This window comes from Narcine bancroftii, chromosome 11 (genome assembly GCF_036971445.1).
Source record: "Narcine bancroftii isolate sNarBan1 chromosome 11, sNarBan1.hap1, whole genome shotgun sequence".
NCBI lineage: Eukaryota > Metazoa > Chordata > Chondrichthyes > Torpediniformes > Narcinidae > Narcine > Narcine bancroftii.
In genome coordinates this window covers 71038359-71061327 of record NC_091479.1, presented here as the reverse complement: position 1 = coordinate 71061327, position 22969 = coordinate 71038359, and the positions used below count along the sequence as shown (strand labels likewise).

Sequence of the window (22969 nt, the reverse complement as noted above, 5' to 3'; positions counted from 1 at the left end):
AAATAAACCTACATTCAAATTGCAATGCGTTCACCATTGATTGGTTAAATCTTCTTACTATGGAAGACCAGTGAAATAGCTGGAAGGACAAAGATATTAGTTCCTTATTCTTCCACATGTACTGCTTCATCATTTAAAGTTTTCTTGGAGGCATTTCTCTGTAGGTTTTTATTTAAATTTAGAAATACAGCACGGTGACAGATTCTTCCAGCCATGAGCCTGGTGCCACCAAAATACATCAATTAACTTACCAACCCCGTAGTTTTTTTTGGAGGGTGGGAGGAAACTGGAGCACTCAGAGGAAACCTACACAGACATGGGGAGAGAGTGCAAACTCCTTGCAAACAGCGCCAGGTTCAAACTCGGGGTTGCTGGTACTGTAATTTCATTGCACTAACTGCCATGCTAATTTCTCTGAGGCAACAAACAATGTCACTGCATTAGGTAGTCCTATATGAATTCCTGCCTCAGATATTTTGGAATTACACTTCACTAAATGGTGTTTAGAGAGCAGACCAAGCAATCTGCAACATGCTCAGGTTGGTCAATAACTGAGTGGGACAATGGTGCTAGAAATATCTCAGTTGAGCATTTTTCAAACCAACACTCTAGAGTGCTACACTGTTAGAAGTGCTTTATTTCACATAGCCTTAAGTCAATTTTGTCTTCTTCGGTAGTCTGCTAAAGTCAAGGATCACTGAAGAGTTTAGTGCAATTTTCAGATCATACTGTATAAGAGCTTTCCCCAACACATTCATCGATTTGTGTAAATCCATTCAAACACAAGAGCAAGACACATTTCATTCACCTTGATTTTCTGGACTGCAATAAAAACATATGGTGCAGAATGAAGCACAAATGTTGGTTTAGGTCATTTTTGTACAAGTGAGCAAGGGGACTCATGACAACAAGGTGGTAGACATTGTTTATAAGGACTTGAGCAAGGCCTTTGACAAGGAACTGCATGGTAGTCTGGTCCAAAAGGTTTGATCACATGGATCCAGGGTGAACTCACCAATTGGATCCAAAATTGTCTTGGTAGAAGAAATTTATATCGGAGGCCTGAGACCAGAAGGGTGCTGCTGGGATTGGTTCCATTGCAGGCCCTGGATCCATTGTTCTTCATCACCTCTATTAACGATTAATGACAATCTAGGGGTCATGGTAAGTCTGCAAATGATACTAAAATTGATGGTAGAGTGGACAGTGAGAAAGCTTATGTAAAACTTCAATAGGATCTTGATCAATCAGGTAATTGAATGAAGAAATGGCAGGGCGTAATTCAAACAGAAAGTGTTTAAGTGTGAGTCAAACCAGGACAGGATATTCACAGCAAATAGTAGGGCCCTGAAGAGTGTTGTAGAACAGAATGACCTAGAGGTACAGGTACATGGTTCTCAGGAAGTGGTGACCCAGTCAGACAGGGTACTGAAAATTGTGTTTGGTATACTTGTTTTCATCAGTCAGGGCACTGAGTTCCAGAGTTTGGACGTCAAGTGAAAACTGTACAAGATACCAGTAAAGCTGCATTTGGAGTATTGTATGCAGTTCTGGTCACCCTGCTATAGGAAGGTGCCATTCAGCGAGAAAAGAAAAGAAAAAGAAAATTCACAAAGGTATTACCTGGACTGAGGGGTTTGAATTTTAAAGGGAGACTCCATCCTTTACCCTGGAGCACAGGTGGGACCTTATACAGAATTATGAGGGGCACAGATAATGAATAGTGACAATTTTCTCCCAGGGTAGCGGAGTCTAAAGACTGGAGTAAAGGCAAGAGGAGAAAGATGTAAATGAAATCATAGGGGAAATCTTTTCACATGAGGGTGCTGACAAGTGGTTCATGGATGTTGAGACACAAATGTCAGAGAGATTTGGAAACGTACATGGATAGGAAAGGATTAGCATTGAGCAAAATAAGGCAAATGTGACCATCTCATCTAGGCAACTTAATCGGCTGTTTCTGTGATGTAAAACTCTGACTAGATTGGGGTTTGGAAATTAGTAGCCACATTACAAAGAACAGACTTAAAAGAAATTCTGATACCAGCAGCACATAAATATGCAATTATTGGTAATAGAGGAAAGGACACGTACCTCAGGCAAGGTGATACCAAACAGTTCCAATAACACCATTCAATGCACAATTCAGACATATTAGAAAACCAGACTACCAGAGACTACTCCTGACACTTGAGAAAACAAAAGGTTTGTTATCTTCCACTCAGAGAAAATGTTGGAATCTACTATGAAAAAAGTGCTAATGGGCACTTAGAAAATAATAATTCATTCTGGAAGAGTCAACATGAATTATAAAGGTGAGAGATATGGTAATGTTGATGTTTAAAAGCACAAAGGTGCCCTTGAATACAAATCACGAAAAGCCGACACGCAGGTACTACAAGCAACTAGGAGACCAAACAGAGGGAGGAGTTGAAAGAGACCTCCTGGTCTCTTTATCAGAAAAGGATTTGAGTACAAAAGAGATATTGTTCTTTCAGAGCTCTCGTGAGAAGGCACCTGGAACAGTTTGTGCAGGGCTGTTCTGTCCACCTATGGAAGGATTCACTTACAATGTAGGAGAGCAGTGGAGGTACACTCAAATGGCCCCTGGGATTGTTGGAAGAGGTTAAAGTAAGCCAAATTTTTCTTGAGTTTAAAAACTGAGAATGATATCTGTGATATATACAAAATTATAGTGGATCTTGACAGAAAGGATGTACAAAAGATGTACTGATTTCCCTTCAAAATCAGAGGTCACAATCTCAAAATAAGGGTTTAGTCATTCAGGACATAGATGAAATTGTAAGTATCCATTCAATACAGCTGTAGATGCATAGCCACTGAGTACCTCTGTGACAGAGATCAGTACTTCCTCAGGTAGCAAGAGAACCATAATTATTGATTTCAAAGTGACACAAGGAGTCTTTTTTTTTTGCTCACACTTTGATGAAGGGCACAGGCCCCAAACCTTGATTACCCTTTACTTCCTACAGGTCCTGCTTGACCTGCTGAGCTTCTCCAGTACATGCGTGTATGTACTAAATGGCTATTTCTTATGCAGCTCAGAATGGAAGCAATGATGAGACAGATTAGAGTTGAGTGGCTAATTCCACACTGTGACAAAATTATGCTTGTAAAATTACAGTGATGTGGCATTTGGATTTAGGTGTGCAAACAAAATGTGATATTCTGCTGTTATGTTTGGGGCTCCCATAGTCATGAACGACACCCATATACTGACAGTAGATGATTCATTACTTTACTAAACTACATAGTAAAATGGAGTACTACAAACATATTCATCAGTTCACCACGTCATCATGGTGTCATTGCCAATATTTGCCTTAAATGATATTTACAAAGTGGACTAAATTTTAAAAGGGGAGAGATATGGTGATGTTGATATTTAAAGGCGCCCAGGTGCGCTTGAATACAAGTCACTAAAAGCCAATATACAGGTGCTACAAGCAATCAGGAGGCCAAACGGCAGGTTGACTTCATTACATGAGATGACTGTGCAAGTAAAGATGAATCTTGCAATCTATCTGAACTAATGGTGTCCTGCACTAATTGCAACTGAATATTTATTTATCTCCCCTTTCATATTTGTTGTCCCTTTTTCTGTCTTGGCATATTGCGGTAATTTAATTTAAACCACTGTAGTTGGTGTTATCTATATTCTGCAGCATATAAAGCTTTTCAAGTCATCATCATGTGGGTCCTGGTGAGACCATACTTGGTGTTTTATAGACCATTTCACTCTCCTTATCAACTGCTAAAGAGGGGGTGCAGCGCAGAGTCAACATTAAGAAAAAAAATGGACATCCACATAGATAGGATAGGTTTGGAGGGATATGGGTAAAATGCAGGCAGGTGAGACTGGAGGTGAGGGGAAATTTTGGTCAGCATGGGCAAGTTGGGCTGAAGGGCCTCTTACCATGCTGTATGACTCCATGATTCTATACCACAAGTAGTTTCAGAGATGGTGAGTTTGCTCTCGGAGGAGTGAGAAGATAAGGCCTGTATTCGCTAAAGTTTGGAAGAATGAGATGTGATGTAATCAAAACTCAAAACCATCTTAACCAGGCTGGTTGTGAAGAGAATATTTCACTAGCTGAGGAACCAAGGGGTTCAATTTCAGAATAAAGAGAAGGGGCTTTAAGTCTGAGATGACCACGAAAATATCTTCAAGCGGCGGTGAAATTTTGGAATGTTCTGCCAGGAGAGCTGAAGAGGTTTAGTCACTGAGTTAATTCAAAACAGAGATCAATGGGTTCCAGGATATTAAATAAAAAAGAAATATAGATTAAGTGCATAAAAGAGGGCAAAATGGTATACTCCTGTCCCTAAATGTTATCTTCATATGTTCTAATGTTAATATTGGTTGTAGCTCAGGGGTAATATATAACCTGCAAAGAGATCAGTGATTCTCCTGAGGACATAAAAGGTGCTTTATTAACGTTCCTTCTTTTCCAGCATTGGTCAAGAAAATGGCAGCACTGTCGAAGTTGTTGTAACATCATCATTGTCACTGATGCAGACCTGGGCAGAGTGGGGAATGGAGACTCAATGATGTCCCATGGGATCCTACTGCCCAGTTCTATTGCCAACCACTCCGTACAGGCTTTAAATGGCCTATTTAAGAAGCTGACAAGGTTTTATTTAAAATCCCACAACCGTGAGATGGTAGCGACTGGGTTCGGCGGACTCTGGGGGTCTAGGGCACCACTAATGGAGAGAACACCAAACACCCTCCCCCACCCCACTGAAAAGGAGAAGCAGAGTTATGACCCCAAGGATGGTGACCATGATGGCAGACACACAAACAGGTGGCAAGTTGTTGGTGACCTGCGAGCAAGGAACCCACACAGGCTGCGGGCAACTGGCTCATGAGAACTAGGTATTGGAGCTAGGATTCGAGAAGATGCTGAGGTCAAGGAAGGATCCCAAAGAGCCTTTGGCACTGAAGGCTTCCTAATCGAGTCAGGCTCAGATTGTCGATAGTTTGAACTGAACTGCAGACTTGTGCAGCAGAGCCCGCAGGGTTGCAGGCAATTTCATTTAATATTACAGTTCTGTTTTATTCCATGACAATAAATAGTATCTGATCCAAACTTGCCAGTTGTTCATAGACTTTCAGGGTAATGTTGGGAGTACAAAACCATGATTATCAGAAATGGGGTCAGAATTAGTTTGGAACAGCAAGGAAGAGTTGGTGTTGAATTTCCACTTGAACAAATGGGAATTTTTGCTGTACAAATTAATGATAATGTTATTTTATGCCCAATGAACAACATGAAACTCATAAGAGTTACTCAACTCATGCATAGAACTTTAAGAAATCGTTATGGTTAAAAGGAAAACCAAATTGCCTGCATTAATCTTAACACACTTAGACAAAGGAATTATAAACCCTGTGAGTAGCGGTTTTGCCGGAGCTGCTATAAATGCAGTTCTGCCGCTGGTGCACACCTGGGGAAGTGGGGAATGGAGGCACAACACTCCTCCGCAGGGACCTACTGCCTGTAAAAGGGGCCAACGGTGTCAAACATTTTGGAAACCGCGGTCTGAGCCCATGCTTGGCAGCAGAAGTCATGTGACTGCAAAGGCTGCGGGACCACTGGAGCCAAGTCCTCAGACACTCAATGTCACTGAAGGAACTCCCTTTTGCTTCTCTTTCTATTATTGTTGGAGGTGTCAGGCATTGCTAGTGCATCACTTTAAGTGTCTTTACGGCAGGCAAAAGTTGACAAATTTTGTGTATTAGTACATAACAGTAAAGGAATCTTGGAAAAGGTGTAAACAAATGAAATTGGAATTGAGGAGCTTAGAATAAAAAAAATTATTGCATTTAGTTTCCATGAGAAAATACCATTGGAATATTACCAATGCACTTTGATACCAGTGGCATACCTTGGCCCATTGGAGAGCAGAAACAACTAGCAGTACAGCTACCTTGTATCTTACAAGTGTTGGACAGTGGAAGTCACAGTCATGTAATTAGAGCCAGTGAGATGCAAACCCAAGCTCACCTGTTCCTCTGAGGAAAACAAGAGCTGACACAGTAGGAAACTGTGAACTGCACAACTGAAGACCTGATCAGAAGGAAGTTCATGGTAGTTGCAAGAGTTGCAAAAATAGAAAAAGTAAGAACTAGAAAATATAACTCTGAACATAGCCAAAATGGAAGCACTCACCGCTGAAGTTTACAGCTCGAATAAATTGAAGCAATTCCTTGCCGTCTATGGAGTTCATTGAAGGGCAGAGACCAACATAACCAGGGCACAATTCTTTGTGCATATTGTGCAATGCATGTGCCATGGAGTATACAGCATCAATGACAAACTGTACTTTCCCCTCCTGTTCATATGATGAGTCCCTTCCAATTCTTTCCAATCCTACAATGAACAATTAAAAGATTCAGCATTCATCGCACTATTTCATTAGCTTAGTACAAAATGTACATGATTTTTCAACTTCATTAAGAAAGACATTTTAAAGATCATTTGACTTTTGACTGTCAGGTTCCAACAATGTATATTTAATTTTCTTTCTTTACCTGAACTGAACAGATGCTACTTCTACATTTACACCTGTCAACACCTACAATTCAAGATCGTCAATGTCCTTGTTGGTAGTTTATCGAGGTAGACTCCACTGCTGCACTTCAGAACTAAGAAATTGTTACTTTTAACAATGTCACAGAATAGAAAGATGTTGACATGACACCGGACATGGCTTCTATTCTGATTTTTTTGCTTTCTGAGGTGGATGATAGGGCCCTGTGTGGGAGTCCAGTTGTTCCACAGAGGGCATTGAAGGTACCCGACAAAAGAGTGAGAGGGGAGTTTGTGAATCAGTCTGTTACTTCTGCTGTTTTAAATATTACGCATGAAGCAATGATCGGATTAATTCCTCAATGAAAAATGTTAAAAACCCACTAACGGTTTGAGCGATAATCTCTTGTTCCATGTCCGATTTGTACTGTGTGATGTCTGAAAGGACAAAGCTTTTTCAACACCGTTACAGCTTTTAAACTCGATTTATTCACCATTTCAGTTGTCATTAGTAAGCTGAAGATCAAACTGCACTGGGTAGGTCACGTCTCCAGAATGGAGGACCATCGCCTTCCCAAGATCGTGTTATATGGCGAGCTCTCCACTGGCCACCGAGACAGAGGTGCACCAAAGAAGAGGTACAAGGACTGCCTAAAGAAAGCTCTTGGTGCCTGCCACATTGACCACCGCCAGTGGGCTGATATCGCCTCAAACCATGCATCTTGGCGCCTCACAGTTCGGCGGGCAGCAACATCCTTTGAAGAAGACCGCAGAGCCCACCTCACTGACAAAAGACAAAGGAGGAAAAACCCAACATCCAACCCCAACCAACCAATTTTCCCTTACAACCACTACAACTGTGTCTGCCTGTCCCGCATCGGACTTGTCAGCCACAAACGAGCCTGCAGCTGACGTGGATATTACCCCTCCATAGATCTTTGTCCACGAAGCCAAGCCAAAGTACCCCTTAGGTGGAATCTGCCCACAGAGAAGAACAAAAAAATCCTTTTAACATCTAGAATTTGTCTTTCAGAGTTTGCAACATATCCAACCCAGGCTGTTAAATGTTCCTGTTTATGTGAGGTAGGTCTCATGTTTCCAGATAATCTCTGTGAGATGGGGGGAAAGGCAGGAGTTGAAATCCGGGCAAACTGCCCATATCACGTTTTCCATAACACCAAGTCACATCATCTGTACATATACCAACAGTGCAAGTGGAGAAAAGGACTCTTTTATCCGTGACAGCTCATTTTTAATTGTAGATTTTTTTGAGGTAGTGATATGGGGCTGAAGCTTCCGCAAATTGAATTGCTGTAATGCTGGGTCATCTATATATTAAAAGTAATATGTGAGAAGCATATTGTACATGCATAAGAATTGTCCACTACATTATTTGTAAAGCATTGCTGCAGCTAGCCTTATCATGGCTAAAATTTAAAAATCAGTCTTGCCTAAAAAACTCATAAGGTGGTGCCACAGCAACTAGGTCATCTGTTGGAAGATGGATCGCTGAATTGCTTTCGAATTCTGCAACGCCTTTTCAACCTGGCTATCAAGCACTTTTAATGGTGACAGCCTAGCCTTACTTTGCATCAAGCTGAACTTGCATGAATAAAGTTTTGGCTTCAATTGCAGTACCTTGGTGTTAGTTGCTGTGGCATCTGCTGTGATGGAAGTTCAAATGTCAGCAACTGGGTGCTGCATTCTGTTTGGATCAATGTGCTAGCTAAGGTAGTGTCCACCACATCCTTGTTGGAAAGTATAGATCCTTGCCCTCTGCACAGATTCTGGGGCAATGTTCATACCATCTTTTCTGACGCTCCTTGATAAGGCAGACAAGGTTTCCCACAGATGCACGAGCACCCTGATCATCTTTTATTCATACTCATTGATCTTTCTCCATCAATTGATCCCAATGAAGTCCTCAAATGGATGAAGCTGTAGGTGGTCTGATCACCAAGTTGCAGACTACATAAAAACCAGTGGCATTGCAGAGAGGGAGAAAGGTTGTCAAAGAATACAGCAGGAAATCAATTAGTTGGCAATTTGGATGGAGAAATGGTTGATGTGAGTTTAATGTGAACAAGGGTGAGGTAATGCATTTTGGAAAATAAGATGCAAAAGGAAACTATGTTGTAAATGGCAGGGCTCTTGATGTACAGAGGGATCTTGAGGTAAGCCTATAGCTTCCTGAAAATGAAAACACAAGCAGACAGAGAGGTAGAAAAAGCATACCGTGTAACGGTTGGGACAGCGAGTATAAAAGGCAGGAAGTCATGTAGTAGCTGTTTAAAACTTTACTTCAGCCACATTTGGTGTATTGTGTAGAATTTTGGTTGCCAAACTACTGGAAGGATGTGGAACATTTGGAGGGGGTGCAGGAGAGATTCAGCAGTCTGATATCTGGATTGGAGTACATAGGCCACCAAGGAGGTTGGACAAACTTGGATTGTGTTTTCTGGAATTTTGGAGGATGAGGGATAGAAGTATATAAAATTATGACAGACATAGATAGGGTAGAAAGTCAGAGTTTTTTACCGCAGTGTGAAAGGTTAAATACTGGAAGACATAGGTGAGAGTCTTAATAATTTTAATATGGTAAATGATGAAGAATTGTCTCCTTTAGGTTTAAAACAAATTTTAGAAAACTGGCTGTTGTTCCAATTGATTTGATTTTTTATTTACCTTGGTTAATTTCCAGTTTTATACACAGGTATTCTGTTTACATTTGATAAATGTATCTGTTTTTACATTTTAAACATGAATCTCAATCTGGATTGCCCTACTTCTTCTAGTTTAAATATTTAACCCATCTTCGTGTAAATTTCGCCATTTAAAAAATGCAGTTGGTTCATTCTGTCAAGTCTATCTCTGAAAAAGGCATCAGGGCATTCTAAATTCTTGATCTTCTGCAATGATTAGAAAAAGATGTCTCAAAGTCAGTCACATCAACTTAGCACCAAGTTGTGACAATTGTCAAAGTTAGGATGGTGCACGTTCACAGCCATTCTGCGTACACTGATAAGTAGAATGTGTTGTCTTGCTGAGTCATATTTAGAAACACACCAGTAACCATCTGCCCTTCCTTGTACATTAATTCTATTTCAGTTAGCAGAGCATGAGATCAATTAATAAAATAAATTAAAAGAAGATTTTAGTATTTATTCAATACAAGGTAAGTCAATTAACCTGGGACCAAATAATCTTGGATATAGAAAGATTATTTCATGTATTATATGGGTAACACAAACAGCATTCAAAACCTTTTCTGCTGAACCCATTAATTGCCCCTGCAACTTGCAAGGCAGTAAAACATCTGTGTTTAGTATTCTGTGTAAAAATAGGTAAAATCAACAATGCACATAATGTGCAGCCAGTCTGGTTCTTATATTCTATTGAAATCCACATCAATAGCAGAAAGCATTACATTCTACTTCAACATCCACCCATGGATCAATCCTTTTAGTTTCCAGTGGTCTGAACATATGTCACTTCTGGCCAACCAGAAAATAACACTCAGCTAGCGAACGGTGCATCCAATCATGCTTAGCAGATTGGGGAGTCACGACATTGCAGTGCATCAAATGTTGAAAAAAGTCTTGAGCCTCAACATTGTAGAGCAAGGGGCCGTTCTAGACAGGAGCAGGGTATCTAACCCATAGCCAGCAAGGGGCCGTTCTAGACAGGAGCAGGGTATCTAACCCATAGCCAACATCCAGATGCTATAATTCCCACAAAGCCTATTTTGAAATGTGCAGTCATCGTCTATTAATATTTAATTCAATTGAATTATGACAAATTACAAGGGATAGCAATGCAGATTTCAAGTATGTGACATAAACAAAAGCAGAAAATGAAAAATAAAAAATATACCTTGGAGGAACAGCATGAGGTAAAAAAATATATAATTTCTGTGGCAATTTGTTCACTTTTCCTCTTCTGTGTTTTTTTTCCACTGACATGAAGCATTCTCTCCTTGACAATCGTCACTTTAGAATCGGAATTTATTGTCATGAACAAGTCACAAAATTCAGGGTTTTGCAGCAGCGTCACGGCGCAAACTTTCATATTATAACCATCTTACAGCAATAAATATATAAAAAACCAAATAAAATAATAGTGCATGAAAAGTTCATTGATTATTCAGGAATCTGTTGGCAGCAGGGAAGAAGCTGACCTTGTGCCGTTGAGTGCTCGCCTTTAAGCTCCTATACCTTTTTCTTGATGGTAACAGGGTGAAGCGGGCATGGCCTGGGTGGTGGTGGTCTTTGAGGACACCACCCAATATAGATGTCCTTGATGGTGCCCTTTGGAATTTGTTCTTGACCTGTGAGTTGGTGGCTCCATACCAGGCAGTGATGCAACCAGCCAGGATGCTCTCTACGGTACACCTGTAGAAGTTTTTGAGAGTCTTCAGACATCTCGCAAAGTATAGCGGCTTATGTTTATTGCTCTCTTCTTCCATTGTATTTTACTTGAGTTTGATGTCTTCAGCCTCCAATCCATACCTCTAACTCTCCTCTGCTTGCTTTCTCAATGAGTATCCTTACATTCTTACTAGCCATAAAATTGCTTTTTTTGGTCAAAAATATATCCATATTCCTATGCAGGTTGCTTTGTTTTTTTTGCACTGTTAGACATTTTATATTGCTTCCCTCTCACCTGCTCTTCACGGTTAGTTGCCATACAGATTAAATATTTACCACACGAAATCTTTGCAGACTATTCGGCCTCCTCGTATCCTTTGATATGCTGCAAGGATGAAGCAACTTGATTCAAAATAAATCATAATCAACTGAAATCAGCACAAAGCACAACAGAACAACAAAACCTGAGAAGGTCACAATGAAGAAATTGGCTTAATTTCCCATGTTTTCTTGGTATACAGAAAAAGGTTTACATAGTAGTTCCGTCAATCTGTGAGAGTTTATAGATATGTTTTTGAGAGATAAATTGGGACAGGGTTTTTAGTGTGGGTCACATACAAACACTTCTGCTCATGCTAGGCAGGCCAGTGCCAAGAGCCTTTGCAAAAGCTTTGGAGAGTGCCCAAAAGACTTCACTAATGGATTGTTGTTTACAAAAAGGCAACCAACAGATGAAAGAACTCGTCGGAGACCCAGGCTGTCTAGAGTGAAACTTCCTGTTCTAAGAGAGTCATGCAAGCAGAGAGAATAAAATAGTTTTTTTTCTCTGAGAGAGGGAGGTCATTTTTGCAGTGTTACAGTCAGCAGCAGCAGTTGGGACTGGAGCAGGACAAGCTGGCAAGCTTGTGGAAAATCCACATTTGGAAGATGGGTTGTGAGTGCTTAACTCAGTCTGGTCAAAGCCCTTGTGGTTCATACAAGAGGAGAGGACTGGCTGCCTAATGTTTCACTTGAAATAAGAGAAACAAAAAGGAACTCTGTGCTGACCTGAAAGAAAGAAGTTATCATCTGGAGAACCCTGATGGGGCAAGTTTCTTCAGCAAAGCACTGAAGTGGCTGGTTAAAATGAATCAGTTGTGGGTGATTAGCGAACAACAAATCTCTCTCTGAGAACTGACAAGAACCTTCCTGATCGGTAACCATTTACCTTTCAAGCACCAAAACCTGGTGAACTTCATAAATGTTAAATTCTGTGCACAGTATCAGAATTGCCTGTAAGAACTTGGAGGAATGACATTGGACTGTGAATCAAAGAACTTTTCTGAACTTATGCACACATTACATACATATGCGCTTAGAATTAGAAGGAGGTTAAGTTAGGTTAGTTAAGTTAATCGTGATAAGTTAAAGTTTGATCCTGTTTTCATGTTTAAAGATAATTAAAAGCAACTTTTGTTTAAGTAACCAGTATTCTTGATGAATGTCTATTGCTGCTGGGTTTTGGGGTCTTCTGAGCTTGTAACATATCCCATTTCCCACATCACAGGACCAAAGAGCATGGCCCTTTGGCCCAGCTCGTCCATGATGGCCAAGCTAGCATTCTGGGCTCTTCAAATTTGCCTGAATTTGGTCACTATCCTTTCAGGCCCTTCTATTCTTTTCTATCCAATACTTCTTTACCTGTGTGATAGTATAGATCTATCACCAATGTACATAGTGTATGTAGTTACTGTATCTAGACTGTGCTTACAGCGATTGGCTGAGAGCTAAGCCACACCTATTGTCTGGGCCTTAAAGGGTTGTGTCCCTAGCCAGGTCGGATCATTCCGGACTGGTCGGCCACCTGTGAAGACCTCCGGTCTTTTGCTAATAAAAGCCTTGGTTTGGATCAACAAGTCTTTGGTTCTTTCGACGAGCTCTACAACCTGTAACCAATTCTTTCACACAGGATCATCAACTCCCCGATTCTCCTGCCAATCAGCACGTCTCCAAGATTCAGAGGCACCTGGAGCATCCAAAAGAAACCCAAACAGTGCTCTGTGAAACATAAACACAGGGGATGTAGAGGGTACATGTCCATAGCTCAATGAAAATAGCAGCCCAGGGTGGCATAGATGATGTTTAGCAGGCTTGCCTGCATCAGAAAGGGCATTGAGTACAGGAGCTTGAACATCATCTTCCAACTGTAGAAGCTGTTGGTGAGGCCACACTTGGCTGTTTTAGTCATCCAGCTGAGGAAAGATATCATTAAACTGCAAAAAGTGCTGAAAAGATTCACGAGGATATTACTGGGGCTGCCAGGCTCGAGTGAAAAGAAGAGGCTGGTTTGGCTGGGACTTTTTTCCCCTGGAGCGTAGGAGGATGTAGGGGGCCATAAAGAGAATTATAAACGAGAGCCACAAATAAGATAAATAGACGCAGTCTCTTTCCCAGGGTCATCATTCAAGTGCCTTGCCGCTTTGCGTGGGCGATCATGTCTCTCCATCTGTCACGATCTCTGATCCTCTGAATTGTAGCTGTTGCTTCTTCTCCTTCGGTGAAGGCTCCAATCTTTGAGCTGAGACCGTAGTCGATGTTGAGTTCATGATTTTACAAGGGAAAAATACTGAAATGGTTTCTCCTTCCCTTGTTCAGTTGTTGTGTTCATAATGGATGAGTAACCCAGGCCATTGATCAGCTGATTCATCTGCCCAGCGTTTTTAGTTTTACAACCATAAATTCCAATTTGTAGAATCTGCTTGTAAAAACCATTCACCATCTGAAATCCACGACTTCACGTGACCCTGATTGGAAGGCTAAACGTACTACACCTTGCCCAAGGGTGACTTGTAGGCTATCAGATGGAAGGAGCACCTTACAACTCCTTTTGCTGAGTAATTGCACAGCATCGACACCGATTTCCCAGGGCAGGTGAGTCTAAAATAGATTGATGTGGCGGCATGCCATCAGACAGGTGAATTGGCCCCGCTTGCAACACGTACGGTGGGGCAGCCGGCCAAAATGGCGCCCTTAGGAGGTTTCCCCTTCAACTTCGGCACCGGACTCAGAAGCCCGTGACGCCTTGGTGATGAAAGCGCCCCCAGCGCGGTTCTCAGCCAGCTGGAAGTATAAGGCCAACGGCAGCCTGCAATAAATCAGTTCTGCTCACTGAGCTCAACCCGTCTGGTTGTGTGTTATTTCAGTTAGCAGTGTAGCTGTCGCTACAATTGGTGATCCCGACAGGTTCAAACGCCTTTGAATCCAACATGAGTGACCCTTCGATCAGTGCTATAGCCGTCAAGCTCCCTGACTTCTGGGTTCAGGAGCTGGAAACCTGATTCAGCCACACAGAGTCTCAGTTTCACCTCCACTAGATTTCATCAGACACGACCAGGATCTACCATGTGGTTGCCACCCTGGACCAGGCTACCGCCAAATGTGTCCTGCATCTCCTTTAACACCCACCCGCGGAAGATAAATTTGGAACCATCAAGCGGGTGCTCTCCGGCTCCCTCAGACTATCCAGGCACAAGCGTGCCACTTGGATGCTGCACCTCGACTCCTTGGGGGACGGGTCCCCGATTGAGCTAATGGACAAGATGCTCGCACTCATGGGCAATCACACCAACTGCCCACTTTTTGAGCGCATCTTTCTCGACCATCTGCCTGAGGACATCCGGTCAGCAAGAGAGCTTTGCTGTCCTGAGGAAGGTTGCTCAGAAGGCTCAAGATTCCCAGAGGGCTCCACAGTCCAGCAGGTCATGAGTCACGGCCATGACCAATCCAAGTCTTCCTCTAGCGCTACGGTAGAACACCTAGTCCCTGCAGGGGCCACAAAGAGCATAACGAGAGGCAAGGCATCTGCTCCGAGCCTCTGCTTCTTCCACCAGCGTTGGGGAGCCAAGGCTTGGAAGTGTCGTCAGCCCTGCACATTCCAGGGAAATGAGCAGGCTGGCCGCTGTTAATGGCTGCAACGGCTGACCAAGAACACAGCCTTCTCTAACTGCAGAACTCAGTCAGCAGCCGACGTTTCTTCATTGACACTGGGCCCAGATTAGCATCATTCTGGCCATGGCCATCAAGTCCAGGAACCGACCTCGAGGACCTTCCCTCCGCACGGCCAATGCAACAGAGATCCGGACGTATGGAGACAAGACCGTCCATTTCCAGATCGGCCGGCAAAAGTTCTCGTGGAGGTTCACCATCTCCACCCACACACCAACCTGCATATGGTGCTCTCTGTCGATGCCTCTGCCACAGCTGTCGGCGCCGTCCTGGAGCAGCAAGTGAATGGACAGTGGAAGCCACTGGCATTCTTCAGCCGGCTTCTTCGCCCACCAGAGCGCAAGTATAGTTACTGGGCATGTACCTGGCGGTGCGGCATTTCCGCTATTTCTTGGAGGGAAGGACTTTCACCATCTTTAACAACTATAAACCCCTCACTCAGGCACTCGCTATGGCAAAGGATCCCTGGTCGGCCCGCAAGCAGCATCACCTCTGATTCTTAATTACTTTTTTTTAAATCTCACCAAATCGGGTATACAAATGTATGGCTGTTATCATCCAGTAGAGTCTGAAACCAGACTGTTAATTTCTGGGCATTATGCCAAGCAAGATTCAACAGAATTCTACCAGGGTTAAAGGTGCCAAGTTATGAAGCTGCAAGATCAGGTTTGAATTTGCTTTGGATGTAAAATAGTGAACTAATTAATGGTCTTAAGATGATTAATGAAATTGAAGGGATAGATAAAGAGGACATATTTCCCTGGCTGTTAATCCAGACAAGGAGCCATGACCAGGGTTAATGTCACACAAAGGGCGGTGCAAGTCTCTAGTTCATTTCTTAAATAAGTAGTTGAGGCTACGTTAATTGATTTATTTTTAATGAGACTAATAAGGGTATTGAGAATTACAGAATCAAGGATTTTACGTTCCCAATAGAATTCTATAAAACATTTAAAGAGTTATTAATTCCTCCTCTCCTGGAAGTAATGAACCAGATAGAAGAAACACAAAACTTGCCAGATACATGTAAGACAGTAATAATTACAGTAATACCAAAGACGGGGAAGGATCCACTAACACCAGCATCATACAGACCAATATCTCTATTAAATTTAGATTATAAAATAATAGCAAAATTATTAGCAAACAGATTAGCTGACTGTGTACCAAAAATAGTAAAACAAGATCAAACTGGATTTATTAAGAGAAGACGAACAGCGGATAATGTCTGTAAATTTAATAATTTAATTCATGCAGTTCAAGGAAATAAGATGCCAACAGTGGCTGTTGCTTTAGACGCAGAAAAAGCCTTTGACAGGGTAGAATGGAATTATTTATTCAAACTATTACAGAGGTTCAACCTACCAGAAAAATATATTAATTGGATTAAAGCATTATATAATGGACCATTGGCGGAGGTAACAGTAAATGGATATGTATCGAACCAATTTAAATTAAGTAGGTCATCTAGGCAGGGATGTCCATTATCTCCATCACTGTTCGCCTTAGGGGGTGGGAAGGGGGGAGGGAAGGTAGGGGGAAATAAAATGGGAGAAAATGCCACTGTGTATATTTAAGAGGGAAATGTTTGTACGTATTTTGGTTGATATGGTTAACAGTGTGAGAAAAAAAAGGGTTTTACATGAAGTGTAGGTACAGAACTAAAACAGATAGATGGAGCTCAGATACAGTAATTAGAAAGATGGGTAGAGCCCAAATAAAATACCAACGTGGGCAGATACAGGTCTGACATAGAACTAGGCTCGAACACAGAGTTCAGGTACAGAACCACAATCTTATCAAATGGCAAGGAAAGTTCAATGGTCCAAACTCTGTGTCTGAAAAGCAGAATTTATTCCTGAAAGTTAGTAAAATGGTCTCAAATAGTAGATAGAGAAGTTGCTAGTTTAGTCATGTTGCTTCAGCATGGTATGTCACTGTTAAGCAAGCTGTTCATTCTATTAAATTTCTTTTTTTTACAATGGGAAACAGATTCAGAAGGAAGCATAAGATCAAATACCTGCAATGAGGCTTTTTCTATAATAGTTAATTGAGGGGAAAAGATACCTGCTCAGGCAACTTCTGTGTCTGTTTTAGTATGCACAGGGCATTCATTATTTTCATGTGGTTGCACAGAGGAAAGCTGATTGGGCAGCGATTCTTGTCATGACCACTGCACTGTTTATTGCTGTGAAACAAACCAGTTTAAAATTTTAAACCAAGCTGAGTGTCATCTACAGTCAATGCAAATCACTCTTGGAAATAGCCTCAGCAACTGAGCTTTCTCAGTCCTCTTGGGCATAGAATTCGAAGGACATCCTCCACATCTCTATCTGAGTGGCTGACTCCCTATATTGTGTTGCCTTGTCCTGTGTTTCGCTCTGCTAGGAGTAGTCAGTATGGGAGTCATCGGATGTGTTCTGTACGAATCCTATAATGAACTCAGCCAAGGAAAACACTAACTCCCTATTTATCTGACAAGCAGCAGTTAGCACAACGCTATTTCAAGCACCTGTGATCTGGGTTCGAATCCAGTGTTATCTGTAATAAGTTTGTACGTTCTCCCCATGCCTGCATGGGTTTCCTCCGGGTGCTCCGGTTTCCTTCCACTCTTCAAAAATAAATGGAGTTTGTAGGTTAATTGGTGTATTTGGGTGGCACAGACTCATGGGCTGGAAGGGTATGTTTCCATGCTGTATCTCTAAATTTAACATTTAATTTATGTGTTGCAGCTGGAGAAGCTGGAAATCTGATGTTTAAAAAAAGCTGTAAATGAGATGGAAGGACATTATCCTGAAATATTATTGCCGATTTTCTTTCCCCACAGATGGTTCCCAACCAGCCGAGCAGCTCTAACAATTGCAAGATTGCAGATTTTATTTCAGCCAAAATATTGCAATTCAGTCATTCAGGTGGCCCGGTTAATGCAGAGGATGGCACGTTACTATCACAGCGCCAGCTACCCGGGTTCAAATCCGCCGCTGTCTGTAAGGGGTTTGTACCTATTCCCTGTGACCATGTTGATTAGTCAGTTAATTGGTTACATGTATATATTTGGGTAGCATGGGGCTTGTGGGCCAGAAGGGCCTGTTACTGTACTGTATCTCTAAATTAAAATTAAATTAAATTCTTCAAAAAAAATTTACATTTTATTTTGGAGTCTACCTCACTTTCGAATCATTTTCATATCTGTAACTGCCTGTTTCCACTGAATTACCAAAAGGGTATGAAGAAAATTAACTGTATTTTAAATGACTTGATTTTTGCATAATGTAAGACTAATAAAGATGTATCTAATGTAAAATATAATGTTCAGGATAAGAGAAAGAGCCTCAAAGCAACAATTAAAACAGACCAGTAAATCTTTCAGTGGATTTGTATCCTTCATGTATTCAGGCTTTCAGATTAATGTCAATGTTTACTGATCGAGACAGAGTTGCAGATGGTGATCTATGAAGAGTGATTTGTTGCGGTGTCTTCTTATTTCATTTGGTGGAAAGTGCCCGTCTAGAAACAGTCACCACCGAGTCATCTCATGAGTTTTGCTCAAATTTCATTTTAATATTTATGCAAAGAGAATGAACTAATTTCTTCAATGGTCATTTTTACTTCCTCACTGTAAACATTAGTGAATTAATGTTTCACTTTCATGGTCCCTTTTGAATCTGCTATTTGTTTGTGAAGACATTAAGCAGCTTAAAAAAAAACATCTCCACATTCTAATATCCTTCATTCTGCTGTCTTTATCCCATCTCGTCTACATGCAAGTCTAGGCCCACACCGAAGTGATGAATTCCTAAATGTCCTCTGAAATGAGCAGTTAACTTCTCAGTTGTTTCACACCCCCAAAGAATATGACAAGAATTAAATCAAACAGATCACATTTGGAGTTTTAGGCCACATCTGGAGTAGTGTGTGCAGTTCTGTTTGCCAGACTATAGGAAAAAAATGTGCTAGAGAGGGAGCAGAGGAGACTCACCAGTGTTGGGTCATTTTAGTGACAAGGAGAGGCCGTTTGTTTTTCCTGAGGTAAAGGTAAAAAAGTTAAAGGTCACGTAATACTATATTCTTTAACTTTTGTCTACCGTAAGAGAGTCACCACTTTGTCCAGTGCCCCTTCACAGAAATCTACAGCATCTGGTGTTCCTCGGCGGTCTCCCCTCCAAGTATTGACCAGGCCTGAGCCTGCTTAGCTTCCGAGATCAGACAATCCCAGGTGTATTCGGGCTATTAGCTGCAGAGGAGGCTGAGAGATGACAATAAAGATATACTGTATCATGAGGGACATCAATGGGTAGACTCTAAGAATAATTTTTCTTATGCTGGTGGGTTCTTAAACAAGAAGGCATAGGTACAAGGTTCAGAGGGGATGTAAGGAAGAACCTTCCTCAGGAGGTGATGGAGGTGAGTACTCTCACAGCATTCAAGAAGAATCTAGATGAATACATGAAATGCCAAAGCAGAGAAAACTACAGACCTATTGTAAGTAAATGACACAACCAAGTACAATGGCTGGTGTGGACACGGTGCGCTGAATGGCCAGTTTTTGTGCTAACCACCTGGCATCTAACTGGGCACCAGACACAGACAGGATAAAGCCACTCATAACCTTCTCCCAAACAATAGTCTGGATTGCAAAAGGCCTCTCACAAACGAGTTGAGTAAATACCTAATGTAGCCGTACTCACAGAATCAGGCCTTACCAGCAACAAACCTGTATCACAGCCCCTGGGAGTGCCCTGACTCAGTAAAACAGTCAGCAGACTGGAGAGATGGGCCTTGACTCTAGATCCCAGAAAAACATATGGCATCAGTTAAACAGGGGCAAGGAAACCTCATCTTGATGACAAGCATTTCCTCCCTCAACTGATTAATCAGTTGTCTTCAATGATGAATACTAAAAAGGAGCACAGAAAGGATGCTCAGTGTACTCTGAGTGGTGTTATGTCTGTAGCTCCTTTTCTGTTTCATAAGCAAACGGAGATAGAACTATTACAGAAAATCTTTTGTTTGATGTCAGCAACTGCCAACTAATAGAGGATATGGTACAGCAAAGTACTGAGTCATTCCACATGATACAATCAGCATTTAAATTTACGTTGCAAATGGGGCCTTCAACATTCAACACTGAAAATGGCTCAGAACAACCTCCTGGGCAATGGCCAAGTCTTGAAGGACAAAGTTGTCAAACTGTGTATGCACCAGTGATAATCAAACCATGACCGCCCTCACTACCTGTACAAACATGATGCACTCCTGCCACTTAAATCCCTCTCAATATCTACACAAGACAGGAGTGTAATGGAATGGTCCCTGCTTGCCTGGGTAAGTGGAGCTCCATGTCATCTCTCACAAAGTATCCTTTGACTGACACCTCATCTAACACCCTGAGCATTCATGTACTCCACCACCAGTGCACCGTACTTACAGTGTGGAGTATCCTCAAATTGCATTGCAGTTTCTCACCCCGGCTTCCCCAACAGTAGCTCCCAAACAGGTAACTTCCAGAACCAAGAAGGAGAAGGATATCAGGGAACTCCAAAACATATAGTCACTAGCCATAATAAAAAAAGACATCACCTTCGCTTATCTTTGCCTTCTCAAGAGCAATTAGGGATGGGAAACAAAATGTTGACATCTCTCCAAATTAAATTTAATAAATAATTAAAAAGAAACCAAAGGCACCAGGAACATTTCTGAAAACAAAAGTGGCAATTTACACCCTGATACTGTTGATTTGTTTTTACATAATAATGCTTCATATGCTGTGTGTTCATGCTTTTCTGCTTTCATGCTTTTCTGATGCATCTTCTCTTAAATTCTTGGTAGTGAGGGCGGTCATGGTTTGATTATCACTGGTGCATACACAGTTTGACAACTTTGTCCTTCAAGACTTGGTCTGCAAATAGGTCACTGTACAATATCTATCACCTTGCCTCTGGGTGCTCCATTACCGTCTAAGTAACTAGAGCACTTTAAAGCCAATGCCTCCACTTTATCCGAAAGAAATTGACAGAAACAAAATCAATACAAACATGGCCAAGAATCTTATCCCAATCATGGCTCCAATGGTTTGATGATACTGCCTTTGGGAATTAGAAACAATGAAGAAATAGTAGCTTTGGCAACCCTAAAGAATGAGATGTATTATGCCATTATTATGCTCTAACACAATGAAGCAAGGCAAACGTAACCAGCTGAATCAGTTTATCTATTTACTTGCACACAGATGGGTCACTTAAATTGAAAGAATTAATGACAACCCAAAAAAAATCTACTATACGAGTATTTTATGAGCCTAACTAAAGCAATTCTCCAAAGACATCCTATAAATATCTCTGGACATTTAATCTATTGTTGTTGGTATTACAGTATTTCCCATTATGCTGTTATTCTTCATGATGTATATGACTTGTACTTTATAATTGTGTTCTGTTCATTCACTGAGACAGATACACCACTCTACCTGAATACTAACATCTATCCATTACATTTCAGTTGCTGACAGAAAAGGACATCAAAGAAAATAAATTGGATCAAACTCAAACTAAATGAAATGTTAATCATATCAAAAGCTTGCTCTTTCAATCAATTCATCATAGTTCTGTCTTTACCTGCCCATTTCCTGAACAACTCGAATGGATTTCATTGGTTCTCATGTGAAACCAAATGCGTCAATTAATGTCCTCGATACATTCTGTAAAACTGGGTGTTATGCAATGTGGACATTGTGCACAGCATATACTTAGCAAAAATATATGGGATACTCAACTTACTATAAATTAAACTGTTCATTTTTTTCATTTTTTAAACTTTTATGTAAACACTTTATTAGCCTATATCAGACACAAGTAGGAGTGGGGGAGGATCAGGGGAGGATGGGACAATTAATTTGGAATATTCTGAGAATAAAATGGGATTAGCTAAATGGATTTTTGATGATCAGCACAGACTCAATGGGCCGAATGGCCTGAATCTCTGCTCGCCTAATCCCTGACTTCTGCTGAGTGGTAAATAATGCAACCCATCTCGAATCTCGTCAATTTTAACTTGGATGGTCGAACAGGGGCCAGTACCTCTTTGCCATGTTCCATTACACACCTGGTCAGTGATATCTTTGAGGATGTTGCATGCCGTAGCAGCCAGTGAGACTTTAACTGATTGCATTGCCCTTACAAGATGCTTTTCCCCCTTGAAGATACCCTTTACAGCTGCGCCAAAGTAGATTTGTTAATGTTTGTTAACATTCAAATAGAATCACGGCGTATTTCCTGTCCATTATTCTCACTTCTTGGTCTACAACATTTTGCCTTGCTGATGTTCCACTTCTTTAATAAAAAAGCCAGCAGTTGTTCAAATATTTAGGGAATCAAAAATCATACAAGAATAATGCTAACAAGTATCTTAATTAGTGCTTCCAATTACACCAAAAAAGGCAGCCAAGGACAAAAAATACAGACTAAAAGAGCAAGTAAACAGTTACTCTCATTGTTTATTTAAAAGCAATTCATTACCTTCTATTTAAAATTACATTTTCACGTCAGCAAGGGAATAAACCCATCACCAAGTGTTCCTTTTGTAGAGCTGTTTAATAATAGTTTTACGTAGAGAGAGAGAGAGAGAGAGAGAGAGAGAGAGAGAGGGAGAGAGAGAGAGACAGAGACAGAGACAGAGAGACAGAGAGACAGCAGAAGAGTCGTGCCAGCAGTCTGGGGGATCAACCAGCTGCCGTGATCAAATTCAAAACTATTGATGGGGTTGGATTGGGCAGGAGTTCAAATTGATTAAAATGAAGATCTAATAGATCACACTGGAAAAGATCAGACCAATAGGTGGAGGGCAGAAAGTATAAGAGACCAAAGAGCAGCTGTGGTCAACAAACGTTGTCAAAGGATACCGACTGGACGGCACGTGGTCTCCTTGCCTTTATTGGTCAGGGATTGAGGTTAAAAGTCAGAAAGTCACGTTGTTGCTTGCATAAAACTTCAGTTAGGCCATTTTTGGTCTATTATGTGCAGTTCTATTCACCCTTAACAGGAAAGATAATGGAGGCTTTGGAAA

The 22969-nt window shown here is 41.3% G+C and overlaps 1 protein-coding gene across 1 annotated transcript in view; it reads right to left on the bottom strand.

Annotated features, from left to right (window-relative positions):
• LOC138745224 (metabotropic glutamate receptor 8) overlaps positions 1-22969 on the bottom strand; it is a 326930-nt gene that overhangs the window by 75369 nt on the left and 228592 nt on the right. The window contains exon 6 of the mRNA XM_069902285.1: positions 6198-6398. Coding sequence (XP_069758386.1) covers positions 6198-6398 — 201 coding nt within the window. The remainder of the gene's footprint in view (positions 1-6197; positions 6399-22969) is intronic.